At 40.0% G+C, this 17627-nt stretch overlaps 2 protein-coding genes across 4 annotated transcripts in view; one reads left to right on the forward strand and one right to left on the reverse strand.

Annotated features, from left to right (window-relative positions):
- Positions 1-9780, reverse strand: part of LOC133535008 (haloacid dehalogenase-like hydrolase domain-containing protein 3) — a 19259-nt gene extending 9479 nt beyond the window's left edge. For 2 of the 3 annotated variants that reach the window (XM_061874401.1, XM_061874402.1), the window contains exons 1-3: positions 9625-9780; positions 6320-6654; positions 5829-6239 (exon numbers count right to left, since the gene is read on the reverse strand). In XM_061874401.1, the coding sequence (XP_061730385.1) occupies positions 5838-6239; positions 6320-6649 (732 nt within the window). In that variant the 5' untranslated portion in view covers positions 6650-6654; positions 9625-9780 and the 3' untranslated portion in view covers positions 5829-5837. The other variant, XM_061874404.1, reaches the window with a different exon arrangement.
- The window catches only part of trub2 (TruB pseudouridine (psi) synthase family member 2), an 18440-nt gene continuing 10033 nt past the window's right edge, over positions 9221-17627 (forward strand). The window contains exons 1-3 of the mRNA XM_061874400.1: positions 9221-9723; positions 9877-10194; positions 12895-13023. Coding sequence (XP_061730384.1) covers positions 10077-10194; positions 12895-13023 — 247 coding nt within the window. The 5' untranslated portion in view covers positions 9221-9723; positions 9877-10076. The remainder of the gene's footprint in view (positions 9724-9876; positions 10195-12894; positions 13024-17627) is intronic.

Consider the following 17627-nt stretch of genomic DNA (forward strand, 5'->3'; position numbering starts at 1 on the left):
AGTTTAACATTTATTGACTGACATTGTATTGGTTGTAGCATCTTCAATGTACAAAATGTATTAATGTGGCCCCCACTGAAAAAGGTTTGAGCACCCTTGACTTAGTTGCTGAGACAGTACAGTGTTTACACAAGTTTAGATTGGGGTCTGTAGTTTGTAATACGTTCTCTTGTATTCATGTAGCATTTAAGCTAGATAGCGATTCGCGCGCTGGCTTGCTTCTACATTAAATGAGCAGTCTCACCATTCTCGGAGTTAATCAAAGTGCGGTAATCAATCAAGGTTTTACGCCCATTTGATTTTGAAACAATTTAATACTGGTAATCGTTAAAACCCTAGTTCTGAACTCCTGCTTTGATGCTAGTGGTCAATAGCACAACAACATTAATTTTAGGGATTGACAAACCTCCTGAGGAAATTGACAAGTCAATTAGTTGAGAAAATTGTTCAATAAATTCAAAAAGCACAGACATGTCCTCTCATAACAAACTCTGTCCACAAATGTGCCTCATTTCAGCACGCGTGAGCTTTTATTCCCCGCTTTTACAATCCCATTATGTGCACAATTGGATTTCTGCGGAGCCTTTTAGAGCCGTCTGGCTGAGCTACTAAACCAGCTTTGAAGTAAGCAGCTCTTCCCCAGAGATCGGTAACATCCTTTAACATACAAATGTCAAGAGGTGAAAATTCAGGTGGAGAAAACAAATCAAGGAAAAGCCTCAACAGTGTTTGAGAAGTCACATTTAAAAGCTCTGAGTTAAAGTTTGTAGTAAACTACAGTGCTTTCCTCTTGAACTCTTTCAATCAGATTTTGGACTCTTGTCAATCCCCATTCCCCATAAGAGGCTCTGCTCTCAACCAAACAGCCATTATGGTCTGTTCTTTTCCCTGCCAGTTTGATCCTCACAGTCCAACACTCGCACTATCTACTCAGGACCAGATGGCTTCAAATACGAGTGTTTACAAAGCTATTAAGCTGAAGAAACGCTGCCTCGCTAACTACTAGCACAAACATTTGGCACGAGAACAGACCGCAACCATTTGTCACAAATGTGAAGGGAAAAGAAAACCCAGCAAGACATCCAGGACAACGAATGCTGGAGGATATTTAAATTTTGAGTGACCCCTTGTTACCGAAACTGTCATTTAATTAGTTGGTTAAGGCTAACATTTTGATCAAAGTTTTAGTAAATGTCAGGAATTGGATAAGAAACAAGTGATCCTTTCCATTAAGTTATTTTATGTTAATGTTACCAGGCTTAAGACTTCTAAGTGTATATGCCAGCAGCTCCACCTACAGAGACAAAGACAGTAGAGAAATGACAAGAGGGTTCGTCTCCGGGTGTGGGAAATATGGACTAAAATAAATATGGTGTACAGTTGTGATCAAAATTATTCAACCCCCACAAAATTTTGGTGTTTTAGCAAGTTGGACATTTATTCCGTATTTTGTTTATAGTCATATCAAATAAAGATGTGTCAAATAGACAAATGCAACTTAAATTGTAACACTGTATTTTACAAAATACCAAAAAAGGACATTTTTCTTATCTCATTGACAAAATTATTCAACCCCCTAGTTACATGCATCTTTAGTACTTAGAAGAACACCCTTTGGCAGTAATTACATTCTTCAAACGTGATACATAACCGGACACAAGCTTCTTGCAACGATCTACAGGTATTTTAGCCCATTCCTCTTGGGCAAAGGCCTCCAGTTCATTCATATTATTGGGCTTGCATGCTGCAATTGCCTTCTTCAAGTCCCACCACAGGTTTTCTATGGGATTTAGGTCTGGCGACGTTGAAGGCCGCTCCAGAGTCTTCCAGCCCTTCTTCTGCAACCACTCTGATGTTGATTTGGAGGTATGCTTGGGATCGTTGTCCTGTTGGAAGGTCCAACGTCTCCCAAGCCTCAGCTTCGTCACTGACTTCATGACATTTGCAGCTAATATATCCTGGTAGGAAATAGATATCATAATGCCTTGAACGTGCTGGAGATTCCCGGTACCTGAGGCAGAGAAACAGCCCCAGAGCATGTTTGATCCCCCACCATGCTTAACAGTAGGGAAGGTATTCTTCTCTTTGTAAGCTTCAATTTTTCTCCTCCAGACATAACATTGATTCATAGGCCCAAAGAGTTCCAGTTTTGTCTCATCACTCCATAGAACAGTTTCCCAAAACCTTTGGGGTTTGTCCAGATGATTTTTGGCATATTGGAGTCTATTTCTCTTGTTCCTGGTAGTCAGAAGTGGGGTGCGCCTGGGAGTTCTGGCATGGAGGCCTTCATCTCGTAGTGCGCGCCTTATTGTCTGGGACGAAACCTGCGTTCCCCCCTCTGCAATGTCCTGTTGTAGTTCCTCAGCTGTTACCCGGGGGTTTTTCACCACTGTATGCTTTAAATACCGGACAGTAGTTGCACACAGCATCCTCTTTCTACCACGCCCAGGTAGTGTTTCCACTATGCCTTTTGTGCCTTTAGCTTTAAACTTGCGAATTATGCTCCCAACTGTGTCTCTTGGAATGTGTAATGTCTTTACTATTTTCTTATATCCATATCCTTTCTTATGAAGAGAAATTACCTCCTCTCTTGACTTCTTTGACCACTCCCTGGACTTCTACATGTTGCAAATACACCATTGACCATCTACAAGAAGCTGAGCATCACAGTCTTTTTCAATCAGTTTAATTGTTGCTCGTTATGGTTCTAATCACATCTACAGGTGTTTTCAACACCTGATTGAAAAGACCTTATTCAAATTCTGTTCTTAAGAGTTATGATCTTCAAGGGGTTAAATAATTTTGTCAATGAGATATTAAGAGAAATGACACTGTTTGGTATGTTACAAAATATAATGTTGTAATCCAAGTTGCATTTGTCTATTTAATGCATCTTTATTTGATATGACTATGAACAAAATACGGAATAATTGTCCAACTTGCTAAAACACCAAAATTGTGTGGGTGTTGAATAATTTTTATCACAACTGTACATATTGCAGCCTCCAGCGGTAACAAAATATATATCACATTATTTTACTTGGTATATACATAGAAGCAATTAAAAATGGGTTACAAAGGCTACTAAATTAGCTGCTGGGGTATTACATCAATTCCGGTTGTATTTTCTCAAAACTATTATTAATAGAATGGTTAATTTACTGTTTGTATTAGGTTACTTTATGTTGTATCTACACTTCTCTTAAAATCTAAAATCACTTATTCTTCTGTTGTTTGGATAATTTACTTTAGTTTTGGAAGATACCATAAATGTGGGTATTGATCCATTACCAACTAGTTACTGGGGCAGTATTGGTCATACCAATGCTGATACTTCAAATTTTTAGGATCGCTGAATGATTGCAATTTTGATTAGAAAAAAACACAGGATGGTGGTGTAGGAATATCAAAACCCTTTTTTTTAAATTTATGACCACCTATTGGCCTTGACTTAAATAGTTAATTTTTTGTTCTTAAAGCCCTCTTACTTACCAGTATTTCCTGAGTTTGTATACAATAACAACAACAACAAAATAACTTTTGATTGTAAGTAATATCAATCAAACACTGTGGTATCAATCTGGTACTATGTTTGGTGTTGTTACTCTGATATTTGTATCAATTCACCCACTTAACATATCCTCTTAATGTTTAGTTATTCCTCGTCCTCAAGAGATGATGTTTATATGAAAATTTACTTTATTTGCCGCCATGGAGGCGAGGATTACTGACTTAGATAGTGCTTTGCAGTTGAACTGTGGACAAACATTAGCCCCCAGCAAGAATGCTTCATTGCTTTGAGGACGCGGTCATTTACTTGTGCTAATGTGTCAGCATAAGGGATGTGGGAAAAAATCGATTCGAATTTGAATCGCGATTCTCACATTGTGCGATTCAGAATTGATTCTCATTTTTAAAAAATCTAATTTTTTTATTTTTATTCAATCCAACAAAACAATACATAGCAATACCATAACAATGCAATCCAATTCCAAAACCAAACCTGACCCAGCAAAACTCAGCACTGCAATAAACAGAGCAATTGAGGGAAGACACAAACACGGCACAGAGCAAACCAAAAGTAGTGAAACAAAAATGATTATCAACAACAGTATCAATATTAGTTATAATTTCATTTTAGCAGTGATTAAAAATCCCTCATTGACATTATCATTAGACATTCATAAAAATAAAAAAAAAAGGACATTAGTATCACAGTGGCTTACACTTGCATCGCATCTCATAAGCTTGACAACACACTGTGTCCAATATTTTCACAAAAATAAAATAAGTCATATTTTTGGTTCGATTAAGTTAAAACAAAAGTACATTATTTTAATCAGTTGATAAAACATTGTCCTTTACAATTACAAAAGCTTTTTACAAAAATCTACTATTCTGCTTGCATGTCAGCAGACTGGGGTAGATCCTGCTGTAATCCTATGTATTGAATGAATAGAGAATCCTTTTATATCGGGAAACTAATTGTTTTTTAATCAAGAATCGTGTTGAATTGGGAAAAAAAATCGATTTTGAATCGCATTGTGACCCCAAGAATCGATATTGAATCGAATCGTGGGACACCCAAATATTCGCAGCCCTGGTCAGCATGCATTATCACAATATAACGATACTATTAAAAGCTCTAAATGTATTTCATCTCGTCCATGTCACGCATCAATAGTTCATTCTGTTTATTTCATTGCGCGACTGAAGGAAATTAAGGTGCTGAGATCGATGCAAAGAGTGAACCCTCTTGCAGCTTGTTTGGTGGAATTTGGTGAAAACTTTCAGGAAATGTTTTTGAAGTAAAATATTGTGATTAGATTGTGCAGGTAACAGATCACTGTCTGAATTCAGTATTTTTAAAAGGATTCTTCACCATTGAGAGGTAGGGCCTGGCGGTGGTCTGCGCTCTCAGAGTGCTTTTCTAGTTGTCTTTGTTTTTCATTGAAAATGTTCCCACATACTGTAGTTATGAATTGTAATATCCTCCTATAAACCCATGTCTTCTGCAGTAGTTTTTGGTCTATTTATTTTGTCAGAAATACACATTTTCTGGGGAAAAACAGCCCAGTTGTGCAAAACACAATTGTCCATAGCAGAGGACGCTAGTTCCCATAAGGATACATAAACCACAAATGAACCTTAGTTATTTTTGTTTGTTATCAAATATCTCTCATTGTGTGAAAGTAAAAAGTACTACGGCAGGTGAAAAGAAAAAATAAGTCTTGAGAAAAATGTTGCAATGCTTGGAGAATAACATTGTGATACCACAAGAATAAAGTTGTATTTTCCGTGGACAATGGAATACAACATTTAAATGACTACAGCAGGGATAAATAAAAATGGGCTTCCACAAATGTTTTAATATAAATTAACAGGTCTGGAATACGGTAAATATAATTCATATGACGTGTAGTAAAAATGGCATAAAAAGACTTATTGGAAAATGGATACAGTAAATAATTTCATTTTTCCTTCAACAAACTGCAGCTCTCCAGTTCCGGCAGTACTTGTGTAACCCAAGACCATGCTTGACTGAGGGCAAGACCGTTTTCGTCACTTTATACTGTTATACAAGCTGTACACTGATTATTCTTAAGTATATTTGTTTTCTATATTTTACTGCCCCGTTTGGAAAGTATACTGTAATAATAAGGCCTGCTAAATGTGAGTGTGCTCACTTTTGTCACATACTGTACTTCTTAATTTGCGAAAGGCTCAGTAGCGGACTGGAGATGCTGCAGGTCCAATGAGTAGGGGACAGAAATTCCACCACTGTGTTCTCTACAGGTGTGAAAGCACTGCGTGACACGTATACTTACAAAATGATGCTATTGTGCGTCCATGTGCTGTTTAAGTCGCACAGGCAGCTCATCCAGCGATGACAGCCGATGCTCTTTAGGGACATCACGTCGCTCAAAGGGGCTTTTTCGGTCCAAAAGGAAGCCATGGATACCGACCGAGCGTGACGCCAGGTAATCGTTCACGTAGTGGTCCCCGACGTGCGCTACGCTGGCAGCCGGCACGCCGCACTTCTGCAGTGCCTGGTTAAAAATGGCCGCCTCGGGCTTCTCTACACCTGCTCCTTCTGACGTCACCAGGAAGCTGAAGTGAGACAGCAGCCCACAACTGTGTAGGATGGCTTCAAGGCGGTTGTCAAAGTTGGAAACCACTCCCAGCTGCAGTCCCAGCAAGGAGCAGTTCTCCAAAGCCACCTTTGAGTCTGGAAATACCTCAAATGAGACAACACGAATTGTCTTTTGGGCCCTGTAACTTGCATATGGATGGAAGAATCACATCATACTTCATTTACCTCCCAGTTCTCTGCTTTGCTGAAGTTCTGGTATAGATGGTGGGCCATCGTATTCAGTATGGCCGGGTCCCGCACCTTGCACAGGGAGAAGGTGGCTTTCACCACTGCCTTCCACCAAGACTGTCCATCCAGTCCGTGAGTGATGCCGTAGTTTGGGAATGTGCTGGAATGATGTCGATACGCCTGACTGAAAGCAGCATTGACCTCCGCAGGGTTGAGGCTGAGGCCCATTCGTTTAGCCTCATCACAGTATTGTTCTCCGACAGAGGAACGCACCTTCAGCAGAGTGTCTTTTACATCCCACAGCACCCACCGCAGAGGAGCGCGCATGACACCTGCAGAGGTGTGACACAAGACAACTTAATCGATGGAAATCCAATGTCACTGAGAATCCTGCACTGTGGAGAAATGAAATAGCAGGAAAACTCTCAAACAACCCAAACACTTAGGGTAAAACTATTTAGGAAAATAATTACATTTGCTGCCATGACGTCTTAAAAAGTCTAATATGAAAATGTAGAATGAGGGTCTGTATTAGATGCATAGTACTTTATTGATTCCTTCAGGAGAGTTCCTTTAGGAAAATTGTTTATATATGTATTGTTTATGGGCAACTGTCTCTACAATGAGTAATAGACCGAGAATGATGGCATGAAGACTGAATCACGTAAATGGTCTAAGTGGACAACTATTCTAGTTCCCTGCACTGAGAACATGCTTGTTATTCCGTGGAAATTCAATTAAACTTGAGTGTGGGAACATGCAGAACTTTTATTAACTGACAAGCATCCTCAAGTGGGTTGATGAATAACACTATTGATGCATCTTCCATCTGTAACAATTAATTAAAGCACACATATGTTATTTTTACCTTAAGTGTTTATTTATCTAAATCAGGGGTGTTAAACATACGGCCAAAGGGCCGGATCAGGCCAGCGAACAGGTTTTATCCGGCCCGCGGGATGAGTTTGCTAAGTATAAAAATTAACCTAAAATTTTGGAAGGAATGAAACAACTGTTCTAAATGTGTCCACTGAATGTCGCAATAACAATTTTTTGTATCTTTGTAGATGATGCTACATATGTACAAAATAAACCACATGATGACAGGGGTCGGGAGCCTTTTTGGCTGAGAGAGCCATGAAAGCCAAATATTTTAAAATGTATTTCCGTGAGAGCCGTATAATATTGTTAACCCTGAATACATCTGTCAGGTTCAAACACTGATGACATATTAAACAGACAAGAAGCAAGGAATTAAACAGAGACAGGATTCAGTTTAGCTCAATGAGGAGAAACGCTTAGACCTGTACTCTTGTACAGTGTCGCCCCACGCTCTGACAAGAGAATTCTACGCCTCCTCTTTTATTTGGACTTTCCCTGATTACAACAACTAAATGTGTGCATCTCGTATTCTTTTTAATAACATTGTTATTCTGAAGCTGACCAATTATAAATAAAATACATTTGACCATTAATGCGACTTCTTGAACAGGTGCGATAGAAACGGATGGATGGATTAAAATGCATGAGAATGTTTTATATTTTGAACTTTATTTTTGACACTGTGATTACTAGCAGACATATTCATTACTTATCGTGTTAAACAATGTCAGCTAAGATTTATCTGACAGCCAGACGCAATCATCAAAAGAGCCACATCTGGCTCTAGAGCCATAGGTTCCCTACCCCTGTGTTAGTACATCAGTCGAGGAAAATTATCAAACTACACAAATAACGCTCGACATCTATTACTTTCGGTCCCCCCTGGGGGTGCGGGGGGGTTGCCCACATATGCGGTCCTCTCCAAGATTTCTCATAGTCACTTTAACCGACGTCCCACTGGGGTGAGTTTTTCCTTGCCCTTATGTGGGCTCTGTACCGCAGATGTCGTTGTGGCTTGTGCAGCCCTTTGAGATACTTGTGATTTAGGGCTATATAAATAAACATTGTTTGATTGATAATTTGATTATATATAATTTTTTATCTTGATAGGTTGAAAATGAACACCAATGAGTTGACTGATGACATTATCACAGAATTTATTCAAAAAATATCTATAACGACAAATAAAGTATATATATACTATTGACTGAACAGGTAATTGTAAAAAAAAAAAAACATGATTTGTACAATTTCAGAATGTGCTTGTTTTATTTTTTAACAAAGAAAACAATCTGAAGTTGTCTTTATTTTTAAGTTCTCGTGCCGTGATTTCAGCAATCCGGCCCACTTGGGTGTAGATTTTTCTCTATGTGGCCCCCCACTCTAAAATGAGTTAGACGACCCTGATCTAAATGCTTAATATTTATTTGAACTCACAATAAATGTTGGCCCTGCGATGAGATGGTGACTTGTCCAGGCAGGGTGTACCCTCGCCTTCCGCCCGAATGCAGCTGAGAAAAGCTCCAGCGACCCCAAAGGGGACAAGCGGTAGAAAAATGGAGTGATAAATGGTATCCGCTGCACTCTACTGGTTAAACTGCGCGACAATGGGAGATCAGACCAGCTTTTGGTCAGCAAAGCACACAGAAACGTCACCGACTATTTTAAAACACGACAAGCGTTGCTATACCGCACATAGCCACATGGTTGATGTTTACACAAGTTGACAGGGTGCCGGTTTGACTTCAGAAGTTGTTTTCCCCACCGATTCGCAGATTCGTCACGCCTGCTGTGTGAAACTTTTTTGTCAGTCGGTGAATATAAATAAATATTTGGCCGCAATGTAGAAGTCTAGCTTTTATCTCTCCGAAAAAGTTGTTTTTTACGTTTTAAAACACAACTGAACATTAATTTAACTTAATTGCCAAGCACGTTTGTGATTGACATTGTACGTTTCGACAAATCGGAATCCAGTAATCCATCCATCCATTTCCAACCGCTTATTCCCTTTGGGGTCGCTGGTGCCTAACTCAGCTACAATCGGGCGGAAGGCGGTTTACACCCTGGACAAGTTGCCACCTGGAATCCAGTCATGAAACTTGTCAATCACGTCGTCATGGCTACAAGTTGTAGTTTTTGACGTAGCCAGTCCGACACAGCAAGTCAGCAACTGCGCTACAAAAATGATTGTTTTCGGTGCTAAGCAATATTGCGTGTTAAACATTGTTACATGTTAAACAATATTGCGTGTTAAACAATGTTACATGTTAAACAATGTGTCGTGTACCAGCAGATTCACAATAACACAGGTCGAGTGGATGTCTTCATGTTAGCTTAGCAGCTGCCAAAGGTCATGAAACTCCTGGCACAGATAAAGTATAAATATTAAATTCCATGCGTGGACAGGGAACCCTACCTACCTACGATAGAGTTGTGAACGTTCAGCAAAAATATGTATTATGTTGTCTGTTTAGCAGAAGAATGTGATGTCGACCGCGTAACGAGACAAGACTGTAGCTGTAAGTATCCTCCGTGTAAGGTGGCACAAGATCTCGCGAGATTGTGGTAAATAGTCAAAACCACTCCAACCCGATTTTTTTGTGATATATGTCAAATTTAATGACGTAGCATTTATATATTCAACAAAATATTTATGTTTTTCATGAATACAGTGTTTGTGCTTGGAACCAACGCCGTGTACACCCCGGTCCAGCAGGAGGCGCTGTGGTCAGTCAGCAGCTGTCAGCGCATGCGCCAAAGCGTGCAATCATCACATGTTAGTTTGTGCAGCTGTTGTATTTATCAAGCAAGCACGTTCGTCTTTGTTTTGGTACTTTTATACTAAAAATGACTCCTTAATGTAAATGTCCTGATGGCATCTCCTGCTGCTCGCATGTTTCGAAGGTTAGAGGGTTTGTTTTGTGTCTACAAACCTCCTGGTATGCCATGGAAAGTCGTGAGGGACACCATCGAGACCAAGCTCCTCAAAGGTCAGACTTGCTCTACTACTCCTCATACATTTTCTAAATGTACACAAGATGCACGTCATGTACACAGGGGCGGCATAACTCGGTTGGTAGAGTGGCCGTGCCAGCAACTTGAGGGTTGTAGGTTCGATTCCCGCTTCCGCTATTCTAGTCACTGCCGTTGTGTCCTTGGGCAAGGCACTTTACCCACCTGCTCCCAGTGCCACCCACACTGGTTTAAATGTAACTTAGATATTGGGTTTTACTATGTAAAGCGCTTTGAGTCACTAGAGATAAGCGCTTTATAAATATAATTCATTTCACAGCATTATTTATTACGATTCAGGCGCGGAACCTGCTCATTCCACTAAATACAAAAAATAAGTATATGCCACAGCATAGGGCTGGGCGATATGGCCTTTTATTATCTCGATATTTTTGGGGCATGTCACGATACACGATATATATCGCGATATTTTTGCCTGAGCCTTGAATGAACACTTAATGCATATAATCACAGCAGTATGATGATTCTATGTGTCTACATATTAATATTTTTGTTCATACTTCATTAATATATGATCATTTTAAACTTTCATGCAGAGAGGGAAATCACAACTAAGTCAATTTAGCAAAACTGTATTAAACAGTTATTAAAGGCCTACTGAAACCCACTACTACCGAACACGTAGTCTGATAGTTTATATATCAATGATGAAATATTAACATTGCAACACATGCCAATACGTCCTTTTAGTTTACTAAATTGCAAGTTTAAATTTCCCGCGAGTTTCTTGTTAAAAACGTCGCGTGACGTCACGGACTGTAAGGAAATATTAGCGCTTCACCAAACAAGGCTAAAAGTCGTCTCTTTTCATGGCGTAATTACACAGTATTTTGGACATCTGTGTTGCTGAATCTTTTGCAATTTGTTCATTTATTAATGGAGGCTATAAAGAACAATACTGTTGATGGAAAACGGTGGATTGCAGCTGTCTTTAGCACCGAGACACAGCCGGTGTTTCTTCGTTTGTTGTGAAGCGGAGCGGTCAAGCGAACATGTTTTCTCTACGTCAACCAGCATGTTTTTGGATGGGGAAATTGTGATATATATCTTACCGGAGACATCAATGTATTATTCGTTGTCCTGCAGCAGCTGTCATGTCAAAAAAGGCAGCTGTGAGCTTGGCTCCTCGGCTTCTATCTGAGACACTGCGTGTTCACCGCAGCCATCCGACCTCGAGGTATGTCTTTACAATCTTTAAAATCTCACTAAAACACTATTAAAACAGTAAGCAGATAAGGGATCTTCCAGAATTAACCTAGTAAATGTGTCTAAAAACATCTGAATCGCTCACAATGCAATCGCCTTTTTTTTAAACTTTATTTATTTATTTATTTTTTCTAGTCCTTCGCTATCAATATCCTCAGCCACAAATCTTTCATCCTCGCTCAAATCAATGGGGGAATTGTTGTTTTCTCGGTCCGAATAGCTCTTTTTGTTGGAGGCTCCCATTATAAACAATGTGAGGATGTGAGGAGCCCTCACACGGGTGACGTCATCATCTGCGACTTCCGGTACAGGCAAGGCTTTTTTATTAGCGACCAAAAGTTGCAAACTTTATCGTCGATGTTCTCTACTAAATCCTGTCAGCAAAAATATGGCAAGATCTCGAAATGATCAAGTATGACACATAGAAAGGACCTGCTATCCCTGTTTAAATAAGAACATCTCATTTCAGTAGGCCTTTAAGCAGTGGCACAAAAATTCATGTATTTTCCAAAACAGAAAGTGCAAGATTGTCAGAGACATTTTAAAACAAGCTATTAATGCTCTTTTGTGCATGTCACCAAGATGACATGTCAAAGCAACACTAAATTAAAGTGCACTTTTTGTTCAAAACGCCACTACAATAGTTTAAAAAAATAAAGTGCCCTTTTGTGCATTATGTTACACAGGATATTTTAAAAAAAAAAGTCAAATAAAAATGAATTGCATAACAGGAAATCAATTAGTGTGTGTCCTTCGTTCCCGCGGACGTTATCTCCTGTTGTTGATTTCTTTTTTCATACGGCGTTGTGGAAATGGTTGCTCCGGGATTTTGTTAGTTTGGCACCGAACGGAGATGTTGACATGCAATTTCAAGCACTCTTCATTCTCCAGCGGGTGACTTTTCAAATGATGCTACAAAATAGCAATAATGCTACTTTTTGCAGCAATGCTTTTGCCGCATAATGTTCAACATATTCCCACTTAAATCTGTGAGAAGGAGAGACAAGAAAAAGTGGGAAATGCATGTAGTGTAATACCCGCAGCTAACAGCAACATTGTGAGAACATATACTCGAATATCTCGATATAGTTATTTTCCATATCGCACAGAGACAAACCCGCGATATATCGAGTATATTGATATATCGCCCAGCCCTACCACAGCATATCAAATATGTGTAGTAAAAGTTTGCAAGGGGTTTAGCAAGGAAGTCAATGTAGTAAAATGAGCCAGTTGAAGTTAAGTTAAAGTAAGTTGATTTCAACTAAACCATTACCATCCACGCCCTGCGATGAGGTGGCGACATGTCAAGGGTGTACACCGCCTTCCGCCTGATTGTAGCTGAGATAGGCACCAGCGGCCCCCGCGACCCAAAAGGGAATACGCGGTAGAAAATGGATGGATGGCATTCCCATCCACTATTCTACTTGACCTGTTCTTTCCCTTTGCAGGTTTGGATGCGTTGCCACCGCTGCCTCTTCCTGAGCAGATCCGCTTTTTGGCCCAACCAGGCAGCAACGCTTTGATGCCCACAGAACTGTCAGCATCCTCTGTCCCAGTCTTGTCCAAACACCCTCTGGGTATGCACCGCTTTCTTATAAGGCTCACACAATCTCCTCGCTGCAGTAGGGTCGAAACGGTAACCCTAGTCATGGTTTCGGTATGTATTGCTTTTAAGGTCACAGCGCATTTAATTTGGGGGTACAGTCAGGGGAAAAAGGCAAAATATAAAACCGATTAGTGTTTGTGTAAACAGCATTAATATGTTTTATATGTAACTAGGAATGATGTCTGAAACCGGTTCTCCCGATTGTTCAATAAAAAAAGAACCGATTCCATGGATTTGAATCCCCTTTTGAGAAACGGTTCCCGTTATCGAAGCCACTATAGTAAAGAAAGAAATGTGGTTCTTTATTCGCATCCCTGGGAACGAATCTCGTGTCACAGGAAACAACGTAGCTCAGTCATTCAGCGGCAGATACAGAAGCAGCAACAACAATAGACCGGAAAAAACGCTCCGAGGTCTGGCCTCACTTTACTAAGAAATACGACGCGGAAACGGCTATCTGCAATTATTGCCACGCTTCGCTTTCCTGTAAGGGGAGCAGTACAACAAACATGTTGAAACATGTTCAGGCCTTTCATAACCTGAAGGTTAGAGAAACATGTCGCGTCTTCGACATGTGGAGAAGCAGCGACAGAAATGACGAAGCACGGCCCTCTGCTTCAAACTGCAGTCCCAGTGATAGTGCCGGTGAGTAACTAACGTTTACTGTTGCCGGTTAATTTCCATATCTGCTCACTTGTAGCCTTTAGGCTAAAATAACGTTACATCTTATGTCAACCAGGACTGCAGTAATGTTAGCTAGACTAATGTTACCTAAGCATAGTCAGTGGCTAACGGTAACGTTAACGTTAGCCTTTTTGTATGTGCCTGATAACGTTAACGGTATCTTGTTGCCTACACCACTCCAGAGTTTTCAGGTCTGTCTAATAAACTTTAGATGATGACATTCATTACAGCCAGACTGACCAGGGCAGTGTTTGCCCTGTAGCACAGAGCTTTAACCCATTTACCATATCGAAGAATAACTCAGAGCGCAGCAAGATGAGTGAGGAGGAGAGTAACAACATTACTCGCAAAATAACGAGAATGATGGTGAAAAATCTCCTCCCCTTCAACTTGGTGAACACAGACGGATACAAGCAGGTTAATAATTGTATTTTGTTGACATGTAATGGAGAAAAATGTAAACTACACCATTACTCTTGAGATTTGTTTCAAATGTAAAGTGCTCTAGAATATAAAGGAACGCAGTATTTTCCCTGGATGTATTTTTCTTAGGTGGCCCACTTAAAAGGGCACTAACAGTCAACATTTATTTATTTTATTTAATTTTTTGGGTAACAACAGTCAATATTTATTTATTTATTTATTTTATTATTTTTTTCTTAAAAAAATAAGTGAGCTTTTGTTAAACTAAGTATTGTGTTTTTTTCCATATACAACAACCTATCTGGATTCGATAAGGAATCGGTTCGATAAGAAGATTGGATAATGTCATCGAAATCGATCATTTCTTAACAAAAATCATTCCTATATGTAAGATAGAATACTGAAAAGTGCTGTCAAAATAACTATAGATTATCGTATACAAAAAAATTGAAGGATGCAGTGGTCATTTTGGCTTTTTGCAAATTTAAGGTGCTTAAACTAATCTGAATATGTATGTATGTATGTGTGTGTATATATGTATGTATGTATATGTGTGTGTATATATATATATATATATGCCAGTATGTGTATGTATGAATATATACATACACACGCGTGTGTGTATGTATATATGCAGATGTATATAGTTGTATATGTATGTGTGTGTGTATGTATATATGTGTAGGTATATTTCTGGGGATACGCTCTGGGCATGCTGGTCAATCGGGGTCGGCGCCTCAGCCTACTGCATCCGGGCTGCATGTCTGGGGCCCCTGGGTCCCGTCGTCCATCCCTTCCAGGTGTCCTTCTTGGTCTGGGTCTAGTCCCCTCATCCATTGTGGTAGCTTGGTGCTGCAGGGTATTCCGAGTTGCTGCGAGTCGGCCAGCTGCTGGGGTAGTGATGTTGTGTGTCAGCCTGTCTGTGAGCTTATTTAAAAAAAAAATTTTTTTTTTAATTTTTGTTTTTGTTTTGTTGTGTATATATGTATGCGGAGGTATGTGTGTATATGCATGTATGTGTGCATGTATGTATATATACGTGTGTATGTATGTGGGTATATATATGTATGTATGTGTATGTATATATGTGTATGTGTGCATGTATGTATATATATGTGTGTATATGTGTGTGTGTGTGTGTGTGTGTATATATATATATATATATATATATATATATATATATATATATATATATATATATATATATATATATAATTTTTTTTGTTTTTTTGTTCTGTTTTATTTTAAATTTTTTTTTTCCTTTTCTCCCCTCCCTCAGGGGGGGACTTCGACAGGGCGGTTGCTGGTTGTTCCATCTCCATCGTTGGGGTCCCTGCGGGTGGGGTGGGTGGTCCCCGCGGCCCTGCGCTGGGTGGTCCTGTGACGGCCGGCTCGGGTGGGGTGGCCTGGTGTGGTGGCCTGGTGTGGGCCGCGCCGTGCTCCCTGGGGGTGGAGGTGGGCTTGGGGGGGGCCCGGGTGCTGGTGGGGCGGGAGCGGTCTTCCCGTCCGACTGCGGGGAGTCTCTGGGTTCCCCCGGGCGGGGCGTCCCGTCTTTCTGCCCGTGTGGGGGGTTCTCTCTCGCTGGCTTGGGGTCTGGCCGTCCGCTGCTTCTCTCGTGCCCTGTCCTCTGCCGGGCGCGTCTGTCTGTGGCCTGCTGCCGGCTCTTCCGGGCGGCGCGGTGGGCCGGGCTCTGGGGTTCCCGCTGCCGGCCGCCCTGGCTGCGTGGGGCGGGTAGTCCCTGGTTCCCTGGGCGCCACACCTGCTGTTGGGTTGGGCTCTCTGGGCGGCTGGGTCCGCACTCTGGCTCCCATGCACACTAGGGGTCAAATATATTGTACATACAAACCCACATATACTAACACAACACACACCGTTACTCATACATACAAACGTCCATACATTGGTACCTACGCTCCCACATACATACACAAATACAGTACATACCTACATACTCCAAGTCCGTCCATCCACGCGCACATTCACGGTACGAACATATATATACATTCACTGTACAAACAAACATACATATACTGTACATATACATTTACTGTACAAACATTCATATACACATTCTGTTCATACACAAGTACATATAAATACATACACTCATGCACATAATCATGTTTCATCAAACATATATCAACGTGTTGCCCTAGGGTAATCTGGGTAACACAAGGCATATTGACAGAGCTTAAACCATTGTTACTATAACAATCTACAAGATTAATATAGGTTGTCTCTCTCTCTTCCCTTTCATCTTTCGGTATTCCTTTTTTTTCTTTTTTTTTTTTCCTTTTTTTATTATTATTATATATATATACATATATTTTTTTCATTTATTTATTTATTTTTATTATCTTTCTAGCTATCATGTATACGTATTGTTGCATTTGAACAACTTTATTGTTGATAATAGAGGTAAACTATTGGTTTTGTGCATGATCAATAGCCCTTTTTCTATTGGTATTTGTATTGCTCCAGTTTTAGTGTAAAAATGCTCATTGTCATTACTATATTATTTATTTCACTAACTGCTTATTTGCTATCACTATTACGATCATATTTGTACATATTATGTATGTGCTGGTGTTGTTCTATTGTTGTTGTTGTTATTGTTGTATTTGCTGTTGTTGTTTTTGTCTCTCTGTCTAATCCCCCTCTTATCCCCACAATTTCCCCCTCTGTCTTCCCTTTTTTCTCTTTCTATCCCCTCATGCTCCGGCCCGGCTGCACCAAATGATAATATAAATACATTTAATAAAGTCACATTCAAATAAGACAAAAAGAGAAGTATCCTACACTTCTCTTTTGTAAAGTAAATCTGAACAGCCGATATGGGCATCTACATCAACTATATTATTTGCCTGAGAAGCTGGACAGGACAAAAAAAACAAAAAACAAAACAAAACTAATCTGAATAAAAACTGGACATTCTAGCTTTGTGACAAAAAAAAACGAGTGTAATATCTAGGATCCCATTCATAATTGATTTGATTGTAGCTTTACTTTATGCCTGAGGCCCCCTAAAAAATGCTGGAAAATTAGGGGTGTCCCGATTTTATATTTATATCGGTCCGATATTAGAAAAGACCTTGATATATTGGCTTGCATGTTAAATCTCCGATATGAGCAGTCCCAATACCTAAATGTCCTCCAAAAAGCACAGAAGTTGGATCTTTTTTTGTTTTTAAGTGGTCATTTACAAAAAGTAAACATGGTAGGCTATAGGATATTATGAGCTAGCAGCTAGACATATGTAATAAGTGTCCTTAACTAAACGAACTTGCAGATCCGCCTCCATCTTTGTTATAATGCGGCCTGTGGCACGTTCTTTCTGATGTCTTTTCCTGTGTGGAGCGCGGGCTTTATGCCGTCATTTCCTGTGTGGGCGGGGTGTTTCTGGAGTCACTTTCTCTCTGAACTCGCTTTGTAAACGATCAATGAGTCCACACAAGGCTAAGTGCCGGA

Source organism: Nerophis ophidion, linkage group LG16 (assembly GCF_033978795.1).
Source record: "Nerophis ophidion isolate RoL-2023_Sa linkage group LG16, RoL_Noph_v1.0, whole genome shotgun sequence".
NCBI classification, from domain to species: Eukaryota; Metazoa; Chordata; class Actinopteri; order Syngnathiformes; family Syngnathidae; genus Nerophis; species Nerophis ophidion.